This window comes from Clupea harengus, chromosome 22, assembly GCF_900700415.2.
Source record: "Clupea harengus chromosome 22, Ch_v2.0.2, whole genome shotgun sequence".
Classification (NCBI taxonomy): Eukaryota; Metazoa; Chordata; class Actinopteri; order Clupeiformes; family Clupeidae; genus Clupea; species Clupea harengus.
Window position 1 is genome coordinate 22081309 of NC_045173.1, and position 11072 is coordinate 22092380.

The 11072-nt window shown below is 43.1% G+C and overlaps 1 protein-coding gene across 4 annotated transcripts in view; it reads right to left on the reverse strand.

The window, feature by feature from the left end:
* Positions 1-10563, reverse strand: part of LOC105902170 (oxysterol binding protein) — a 20144-nt gene extending 9581 nt beyond the window's left edge. Inside the window, exons 1-9 of one of the 4 annotated variants that reach the window (XM_031559422.2) lie at positions 10118-10563; positions 8858-9028; positions 7301-7512; positions 5066-5228; positions 4578-4689; positions 3830-4028; positions 3123-3237; positions 2830-2884; positions 413-580 (exon numbers count right to left, since the gene is read on the reverse strand). In XM_031559422.2, the coding sequence (XP_031415282.1) occupies positions 413-580; positions 2830-2884; positions 3123-3237; positions 3830-4028; positions 4578-4689; positions 5066-5228; positions 7301-7512; positions 8858-8991 (1158 nt within the window). In that variant the 5' untranslated portion in view covers positions 8992-9028; positions 10118-10563. Of the gene's footprint in view, positions 1-412; positions 581-2829; positions 2888-3122; positions 3238-3829; positions 4029-4577; positions 4690-5065; positions 5229-7300; positions 7513-8857; positions 9029-10117 lie in introns of all 4 variants that reach the window. The other 3 variants (XM_031559421.2, XM_031559424.2, XM_012829710.3) reach the window with 3 other exon arrangements.
* Between the last annotated feature and the right edge of the window lie 509 nt (positions 10564-11072).

Below are 11072 nucleotides of genomic sequence, written 5' to 3' on the forward strand. Positions count from 1 at the left end.
CAGACATGTGCACAATGAGCCTTCATGCACACCTGCACTCATACATCATTAGTCACTCTGGCCTAATCAGATCTATGCAGTGGTAATCTTAAAGCATTACAGTCCCATCAACAAACTATGAAGGATGTTTGAAAAGGGAAAACTTCTTTACCCAAGCAGTCCAAATACTATTTGTTAGATTTGTTATTATTTGTGATAATTTTTATTGATGATGATGTATTTGGTGGAGAATACCGATGATGTATTTGGGGGATGTGAAGCATTCATATTTAAAATGTACAATCATTTATTACCACTCATAAACACAAATGCTTGATGGTTTTCTGATGGATGGCTAGTGCAACTACATGCTGCAGTTTTATAGAGAATCACACATTACTAGACTGCTTAGAAAAACAAGAGCTTGTCTTACAGGCATGGGGATCTTGGAGAGCTCCTTGCCGATGCAGTTCTTCATGATGCTCCACAGGTTGAGGGAGTAGTTGGGCTTGTCTGGTATGCGTATCCGCCTCTTCTTCACAGGCTCTAGCTCCTGCGGCTGAGGAGACTCCGGATTTGACGCTAACGACTGTTCATCTAGCTGCAGATGGCCAATGAGGGAGAGTAATGGTTATATGACAGTTATGTATGCGTTTCATTCTGAAGTGTGAATATACACACACACATGCGTGCACACACACATATACAGTCAAGCCGGAAAGTCCGCACACCTCTTTCACCTTTCATTTTTATAACGTTAAAGACATGTTCTACAATAGATTGAGTTCATCTTTTGTCTCAAAATTCTACACAAAATAGCCCATAATGACAACGTGAAAACCGGTTTTTAGACATTTCTGCTAATTTATTAAAAATCAAAATGTAAATCATCAAGTACACAAGTGTGCACACCCTTTGATATGACACCCAAAAGTGAGCTGAGGTGCATTTTGTTTCCATTGATACTGCTTGAGGTAGTGATGGGCAAATGAAGCTTTGGTGAAGCATTGAACCATTAGGCACATTGTTTCAAAAATCGGTTCATTACTTGAAGCTTCAGTAACAGTGACCTCTCCTGGTGATGTGCCAAGGCTGCAACTAAATTAGCCCAGCTAGACAGTGGCACGAATCTTTCAAACAATGACAATCTAGTGTGCACGCACTTTTTGGACTGAGCCTGTTGATATAGTCTACTTTTCCTATAGCCTAAAGTGTTCCCACATGTCAGAACGACCTCTCTTCCTAGATGCTTTCATAATGATGATAAATCAATACGAACGTAATGACTGTCACAGAATGAGATAGGCTACTACGAACCAAACGCAATGTTGTGCGGGGAAGTTTTTATGCTTTGAAGGCGCTACAATTCAGACTCAAAACGAGGCAACTGACTGTTTCGTGCGTGGCGCTGTGAACCACTCAGCTGGTTCATTCGGAGAAAGAAGCAATTGCTGTTTCGCACGTAATATGTCACGTGATTTTTCCGTACCAAAGCAACCTTCGAAGCAGTGGTTTTATGGTTGGTGTAGTTTAAGGTATGAAGCACGTTCCGGCGCTTCAGTGTCAGGCTGCCATCACTAGCTTGAGGTGTTTCTACAACTTAATTGTAGTCCACCTGTGATAAATTCAATTGATTGGACATGATTGGGGACTGCGAACACCTGCCTATATAAGGTCCCATAGTTGACAGTGCATGTCAGAGCAAACTCCAAGCCATGGGGTCAAAGGAATTATCTGCAGACCTCAGAAACAGGATTGTGTCATGGCATAGATCTCCGCAGCTTTACAGGTCCAAAAGAGCACAGTGGCCACCATCATTCGTAAATGGAAGATGTTTGAAACCACCAAGAATCTTCCTAGATCTGGCCAGTGGCCACCCGGCCAAACTGAGCAATCAGGGAAGACGGGCCTTGGCCAGGGAGGTTAGCAGGAACCCGAGGGTCACTCTGACAGAGTGCCAGCGTATCCTTGTGGAGATAGGAGAACCTTTCAGAATATCAACCATCCAGGCAGCACTCCAGCAATCAGGCCTTTATGGTAGAGTGGCCAGACGGAAGCCCCTCCTTAGTAAAAGGCACAAAATTGAACTATTTGTCTGGAGGAAACCAGGCACCACTCCTCACTTGGCTAATACCATCCCTACAGTGAAGCACTGCAGTGGCAGCATCATGATGTGGAGATGTTTTTCAGCAGCGGGAACGAGGCGACTAGTCCTGATAGAGGGAAAGATAAATGCAGCTAAGTACACCGAGATCCTTGAAGAAAACCTGCACCAGAGCGCTCTGGACCTCAGACTGGGGCGAAGGTTTACCTTCCAACATGACAACGACCCGAAGCAAACAGCCAAGAGAACAAAGGAGTGGCTTCGGAGAAAGTCTGTGCATGTCCTTGAGTGGCCCAGCCAGAGCCCAGACCTGAATACAATTGAACATCTGTGGAAAGAACTGAAAAAGGCTGTGTACCGACGCTCCCCATCCAACCTGAAGGAGCTTGCAAGGATATGCCCAGAGGAATGGGCAAAAATGTCCAGAAACAAGTGTGCCAAGCTCGTAGCTTCTTTCCCAAGACGCCTTGAAGCTGAGATCGCTGCCAAAGGTGCAGCAACCAAGTATTAGGCTAAGAGTGTGTACAGATATGGAACCCCCTAAATAACCTATTTTTGTCATGTTTTCTAAAAACCTGTTTTCACTTCGTCATTATTGGCCATTGTCTGTAGATGTTTGAGGCAAAAAATGAACTCAATCTATTGTAGTAGAAGTCTGTAACGTAATAAAAGGTGGAGAAGGTGAAAGGGGTGAGCAGACTTTCCGGCTTGACTGTACGTACATGCACACACACACAGACACTTACCGATTGGTCATCCATTCCAATCTCACTGCTGATCCCACTGACATTACTGCCCGATCTCCTGAGAGGAAAGTTAATAGAGTGAGAGAATGAAGGGGGAGAAAAAGGGAAAATGAAAGACAGGACAGGAGAAGGAGGGAGAGGAAAGGAAAGGAAAGGAGGGAAGCAGAGGCCACACACTTAGGTCCAGTAAGACAAAAAAGACATAAATAAGACAAACTATTACAAGAGGGAACTGAGAAGAAAGTTCTGGGAAGGGGTTGATGGGGGCAGAGAGAGGGACAGCAAGAGGAGACCTGTGGTATTTGGGGTCGGCAGGGACAGTGATGAACGCCTGCGGGTCCTCCATGGCGTCAAAGAACTCGTTCTCATCCTCCTCGTCACTGGCATCTCCCTTTCCTGAGCTAGATCCTGAAATAGCAAGAAAGCAAATGGGGTTAAGAGAACGACAGACCAAGATGGTTATGACAAACAAATCTGACTTGAACTTTGTTGAAGTTGTTGAATGTTAGCCTGTGCAGAACATTGTGAATGTATGTAGTGAGCAACAGTGAACTGTTTTTGTAGTGCAAGATTACGCTATGCAGTCATGTGTCTCAGTCACGCCAGGACGAAACACAGTGTGAAGAAGCACCATATGCCCCATGCATTCATCTACACAGAGCAGTGCTGCATTCAATGAGTTCCAGTATAGCCAAATAGCCACTGCAGTATCAATCAAGCTACACTGTGTAGTGATGCTGTACAATGCCCCAATGCCAGCCCTTCCTTTACTGCTAGTGCTGTGGTTGTTCTATGATGCAGCACTTGGTGTCCCTGAAGGCCTTCTCCAAGGAAATGCCCAGCTGGGACAGCTATTATACTGCTTAGGGCTAAGCTCGGCATTCTGAGCTTGGTAGCACTATGTAGTGTAGTGCCGTTTCAAGCTTTGCCACACACTACAGCGCTATGAGCACCGCTGTGGGCAGCGCTAGTTTGGGCAAAGATCGGGCGTCTGCATTACCTTTGCTGTCTGTGGCGGGGTGGCTCTGCGAGGGGGGCAGCACGGTGGCGCCCTTGAAGGCCCTCTCCAGATGGTTGTGCTGCTTGGCCAGCTGCTCCAGCGTCTCCTCCAGGCGCACGCGCTGCTCCCTCTCCGCCTGCAGCGCTTTCTGCCAGCGCTTGCTGTGGGCCTGAGCCAGAGACAGGAAGTCCCGGCAGGCCTACGCAGGGGGGAAAACACCACAAGTTACAAGCTGCCGCAAGGTAACACGGCGGCAAGACTACTTTCTACAGTGCACAGATGAGGGTGCTCCAAGCTACCATCCTGGTTTGCCACAACTGTACTTTCAAGAAAAGGGCGAATGAATGACTCAATGGCTCAATCTGCTCCTTTAGACTGTGAGGAAGTGATGGGCACGATGGCTGTGTCCTAACTTATCCCTTTTACTGCTAAGGATCTAAAACATAATGGTCAGCTCAGGATGATGTGCTCTCATTGGACAAACTTGGATAACCAGAGGAGGGGGAAAAAGAGCTATAAAAGTTTTTTTTTTTTTTTTAATGCCACCGGTATAGCTTCTTGTTATTAGAAGGTCCACCTAAACTATATTTGTAACTGGTTCCTTTCCTCCAAGTTCATTCAATGAGAGCACAACATATCTGGTATATCAATGTCATTATAAGTTCAAGGAGCAGGGCTGGTGTCATTATCCATAGGAGCGAGGACATGAGTCTGGAAGCACAACTGGTGCGTTTCAGGGGTGACTTACATTGATCATGGCATTGGAAGTGATGCGAAAGAGAGTGGCCCTCTCGGTCACCTGCCGAATCTTGTCACCTGTGTCTCCACCTATCTTCACACCCTCCAGCTCTGACAGGGACCTGAAAGAGGAAAACGGTAAAGCAACATTCAAGGAGCCACATACCAAGCATTGATTAACATTTAAATACACCGATGTATTTTCTCTCTCTCTCTAAAATTGTTATGCTTCCAAAAACACATTTTATCATTGTTTGATGGCCCAAATGTACATGGGTTTAATGCCCTGACAAAAGTACAAGTTTACACAAAACTATGCTAGATGTGTTTAAGATAGACACAGTGAAAACAGGACTTGCTACCGCTGCTGCACTTTTTTTGTGGCCACAAGCCACCTGGCTGTAGCTCATGCTGATACTTGAAGGCACATGTATGGATATCCTCTATAACACACAAACCAAAATGACAAGACACGCCAGGATAGAGACTAAACCTGACCTTTGCAGGGCAGAGCCATGTTTGGCGATGAGGTCATTGCAGGTGCTGAGGTCCTCCACCTTGCTCCCGAGTGTACGTAACGTGGACTGCACCTCAGAGTTCCGGGATGCCCCACTCTGACCCGCGGAGGGGGAAGACATGGGACACTCATCACCAGAATCATCTATGGCAAAGAAGGAGAGAGAGAGTGAACATGGGAACACATAAGCAAATAAAAGCATAAGGAATCATTTCCAGGTATCATATACAGTGAGAAAGATGTTCTTTTTACTGATTCTTGTGACATATAGTGCTGTTAAAAACATCAACAGCAAGGAAAAAAACAGAAAACAGAAGAAATACAGTCTATGAAAGACATTTCTAACTACTCTAATTTACACCATGTAGCATAGTGGCTCTTTATGGCAGTTCTGTCCTGACAACTTCATGGCCCTGACGTCATCAAGGTCAAGGCTGAGCGCAGGATTTTTTTTCAGTCTGTCACCAAAATAGCACCTACAACTCGCCGCCTTCTTTGTTTACTTGGTGTACCTGGCTTCTCCCCAGTCACCACACTTAATCCTCTTGTTCCCTTATCCACTACCTCTGGCCCTTTACCTTACTATTCCTTTGCTATGTCAGTACCAATTAGACTGCAATGCCACTGCCAAAGCCACATCAGAAACAACACTACAACTTGCTCACAATAACCTGAATGTATAAATCATTTGAATGAACAAACAAACAAACAAACAAAACTCAAACCAGGATGGTATCTACCAGAAAGTAGGCAACAACATGTGACTTTCTTTATAGCACTAATAGAACGATTAATGATGTAATTCTATTGTCTCCACATCACACTTCAACGGAAGATTACACTATAACCACATCTCAGCGTTCAGAGTTCAGAGTTCAAAGCTCACAAGGTCATTCAATAAATCAGGCATAAAAACAGAGGGCTACCAGACCTCTACTACATGACAATATGCTTAGAACCTTGAAGAGTATCAAGTCTTTGACTATGAAATTATATGTTTCAATGCTCAGACAACTAAATTAAGTTGAAATAGCGTCATGACCTAAAAGCATGAGGCTACGATCGTATACTTTCAGAGTAAACTATTCCAGCAGATAAAGATCTGTAGAAAGCAACACACTACGAAGACTAAACAGCACAATCAACACAAGATACAAATAAACTAATATCAGGACTGCAGCAATGTAAAAAGTCAATCAATTTACCAATGATTTGGAAGAAGGTCTGGTAGATAGTCACACAAGGCAAAGCTCTAATTTTAGGTGGTCAGCTGTTCCTGAGTCTAGGGGCCAACACAGCTAAATATCTATCCCTTCTAAACATAATCTAGACTCCGGAACAATCAACAGTCCATGATTTGAGGACTCAGTGGTCTTGTGGTAACATAATCAATCAATCCATATAAAAAAAGGTAGCCATGCATTGAATCATGTTCTACCTAACATAGGCCATGGTAATGCATACAATTATAAAGTTAATTCTAAAAAAGATTGGCAAGCAGTGACATGATAAAGCGATATGATAAAACGCGATTTTCTAACCGCAACCGGCGCGATTACAACATGACCTAAAAAAATAATAATTTCTTAAGATGGTAAATTTTGCACACAGTGTTTAAAAAGTGCATGCCTTGTGTTTATACTTACAATGACTTTGTTTAAATTACTTAAATACACAGTGGCAAAGCCACCGATTTGTTCTTCTTGTTTCTGTAATGAGCAGTTAAATAAAAATGTAAAATGTGGGAAAGAATTTTACAGCTCCCCAATAGTCAGACTGCTGAGATGATTGAGGCTTAGTTATGGACTTATCAGAGATGTACAGGGAATAGTATCCCTTCATATTAGAATGTGATATGAGGGAAAGGAAACCGAACACTCACATATTCGTCAAAAAAGTTAACTTGCACTAACTGAACAGTAAATAGTGACATTAGTTAAGTAGTGGGTAGATCAAAAACAGTCATGTCAGTTTGCTTAAAAGAAGAAAGAGCATTTGGATGCTTTTTGAAAAATATGCATGCTATGCATTTTCAGGCTACAAATATGACCGTTAAGGATTGAGTACAGCAGTGTCATCCAGATATCTGATGCCTGCATAACAACAAACGTTGTGCGTATCAAGTTTCTTGTATTTCTGACAAGACTTTGCTGAAAGTCAACATAAAAAAATGACATCCAAACCCACCACCTCCCCTAGCCAGCCCCGTTTCTGACCTGACTGATCTGCTTGATTGCGGACAGCCTTGGCCTTGGCCAGCTCGAGGGCGGTGATCCAGCGCTGGCGCTCCACCTCAGAGCTGGCCTTCAGGTGGTAGGTCTGCGCCCCACCATTGGAGATTATGAAGTTGCAGGAGTCCTCCACAACAATGTTGGCCGTGGCCAGGTTTATGGTACCACGGCATGTGTGGCCCATCTCTGCTTGTGTCCTGCGGGGCAAGACAGACAGACAAAAACAATGGAGCTGAAATATCAAAAGCAAAGTAAACTGCTGGAGAAAAGAATGCCGAACACAGAGCTTCACCACTGCACTGCTCAGCACTGGCATTCACAGGGGACAAACTAAAGTGGCTCAATTAAGGACTGCACTGAATTATGCAGATGACTGAGCACTAAACCGATGTATTGAAAGTAAGATAAAGTGCCAACTAAGGGGCGCTACAGATCTCAATTCAATTCTCACACTCAATCAGCCAATCAGAGAACCTTAAACACATAGGATTTATAGGACCTGTAACTTTCTGAGAGATACAGGGCCATACTGTTCAAAACAGACAAAAAACAATGGAGCCGATTTGGCAACAGTTAGGTGGAACAGATATAGCTCTCAAAGTGCTGACTGAGATGCGCTAAAGTAGGTTTTGGATACATGGAACAGCGCAGCACTGAAGAGCAGCATTGTGATGCAATAGGCTGTTGAAGTGTAAAAAAAAAATTCCCTCCCCAAATAATGTCATTAAGTCATTATCTTACAAGTTGAACTGAAGCACCAGTCAGACTAACAAATGCTGAAACTGTAAACACAAGAGTTGAGTCGCAGCATGATGATGCCAAGCAGGAACAGCATCTAAACAAGCTCTGGTGATCCTGCTGATCTACTCTGACCCCCTAAGACTTTAGTCACATGATACAAACTAGACCTTTCAAAATGTCCCAAGCAGAGTCTCAGAAAGCCTTATCAAATTTTGGCTGGCAGTCCAAGTTGTTTGGCAAAACATCTCTGTGCTTCTAATTGGCTCTGTTGCAAGTGGAGCTGTCAATTACAGTTTCAGGACAAAGTTAATGATAAACACATTGATAAGAAATAGCCAGAATAACAAACAATGGATATTGTTGCTTTGTAAACAGAAGCAGTTATTCACTTACAGGCACACTTGCACACTCAGATACTTGTGCACAGAATTAATAATTGACAGAGAGCTGGTAGGTGAATGGGACATCTCCATCAGCAAAGTCTATGTGACCAACTCAAATCTCATTAGCCAAACTGCACTTGCGTTACACACATGAACACAGCAAGATGCAGTTGCCAATACCCCGGTCTCACATGGCACACTAACACACAGTTTAACAGGGATGTCAAAACACAATACTGTCTGGCAATCCATCTATGACACAAACATTAATAGACACAATAAGTAGACCTCTAAATCATTCAAAAATTGAACTGACATATTTCTAAACTGGCTGTTTCTAAAAGCTTTAAACGTTTTCTTTCTACTGATTATGGCCAGCACAAGGTTACAACAAAATGTTATTTCATATTTCACTTACCTGTAATATGACAGCAAACCATTGCTCAGAACGAACCATCGTCGCTGGTAACCCTTGATGTAATTCGTCCATTTGAAAAGCCAGCCTTTGTAAGTGTCTCCTGGTGTCGGAGTGGGCGCCTTGGGCTCCGACATTACGATAGCCCGTGGCTTCACAGTGTGGGATTGAGGCCTAGAAAATAAAGGAAATGTGTACAAAACAGTGCTTGTTGTCTATCGTTTCTATGTACATGTGAGATCAACCTGCTACAAAATCAAAAGCCCGTTCTCAATCTAGACCACTTTTGTACACTCATTTTGCTGGGTAACAATTATATGGTATAAGCAGCTTCCTGTAAGGCATGATACAGCACTGGGCTTTAATGTTCAGCTTTCAAGAAGGTTGAAAATCTCACAGCCAGCAACTGTTGTGGTGCGTTTATCCCCCGATTAACTACATTGGCTAACTGCAAACCTATCGCTTTACGTAAACTGACAGCCGTTTCCTAAACGGATAGCCTGTCGATGGCAGGACTTGATTGTCATCTACATCTCTGCCTACACAATTTCGCCTACGTGTACAAAGACAGCTAACGTGATCGTGGCTAGCGAGTGATAGCTATGTCTGTTATGCTATCTATTAATTTACCCTCCCTTGCTTTAACAACATTGTCGTGATCACTGCACGCAAACAACGGTTCAGTAATAACGTTACTGTTGAGTAATTGATGACTGGTGGATACGTTTTCGTTTATTGACATAATCTACCAGGGGAAACATTTATATTGTCAAAGCTGTGAGGCCTAGTTAAAAAGTCGCAGACCGGGGACTGGAGTACGTCAGTAAACTGAGTTTGCGGCAATGACACCCTAATAACGTCAGCTTCTAAACGTAGGTCGAAATGAGCAGAAAATATCAAGACTTCACATTTAATCTTCGGACAACAATAGCAGTAATTTGCTTGTGTTTCTGGTCGAAATTTTTTAATGTAGATTAATAACTTTGAAGTTACATTCCAACGGCCGAGCTTTCTGAATACTACAGTAAGGTTAGGTTAGCTACGTTTCTAGCCACCTGGTTCGCTAGCTAACGTTAGCTGATTTGTTGCCATCTGGCTAGCTGGATACATTTTAAATGACAGTAGCAACCTGAGTTGTTGACAGTTCGTTTGATACTACTGATTTAATTCAATGACAAACATTACGTAGACATTTCTTTTATCAAGATCCGATCATAACACATATAACATTTGTTGTAACTGTAGCTTGCCATTTCCACTTACCTCTCACACAATCCCTTAGAAAGAAGGAAGTCAGCTTGGTATGTTCACTACTGGCTCGCGTTCGATTCAGAGTACAGACCGCACGGCCACTCTGTTTATTCCGCCCACCCCATCCCAGATATGAGACATCATTCTCCCTGCAAGCCCATCCTGTGTTTTCGTTTTGTTTTTCGCAAACCGTGTTTAGTTACATATTCATTTGGGTCAAAATCCCAAGGGAAATAGTTTTGCAGTCTAATTACGGTATGGTTTTAAAATAATTGCTGCGATGTTATATATGAAACGCGCACTAGTTCCCGTGTCTTCAAATTAGATTTAGGATTTTTTGTTGCCTGTTGCATATCAAATGTGGGTGTTCGGGCTGTGTGGCCTCCGATGTAGGGTAGACTGGGAACACTTGGAACACCTTAAATAACGTACACTCGCGGCAAGCCTGATCTGTGATATTTGCTCTGCACATGCTTAGTAGCCTCTCCTTCGTTGGTGGGAAATGTTGAGGATGTGTGCGCCTCTCCAGTCTGAAGATATCGGTACCAAGTAATTTTGCATGGTTAATTTTGACATCACCACCTCATTTTCACATGGAATTGATTCGTCAGATTATATCACAGTGTTACACTTAGATGATTGTGATCATTAATCTATGCTCTGACAAATAACACATTTTAAGACTTTCAAGGTTATCGTGGTATCTAGACAAACGTGCAAGGTGGTCAGTTATACACACGCAGTAGAATCCCATCTAAAATGGTGTTAGGGCTGAGATTACAAATCAAGTTTACGAGAAAACGGTCTTATGCAGATGATGTTTGTGAAGACAAATCAAAACAATTTTGTATATTTGCAGTATTGAGTGTTTCAACTGTTCCCTGGTGCTGTCCCAACTGTACCCGATATTTGGCACCGTTGAAACAAAAGTAGGCTACTCCTTGTGTTTATGAGCTACTTGTGGAAA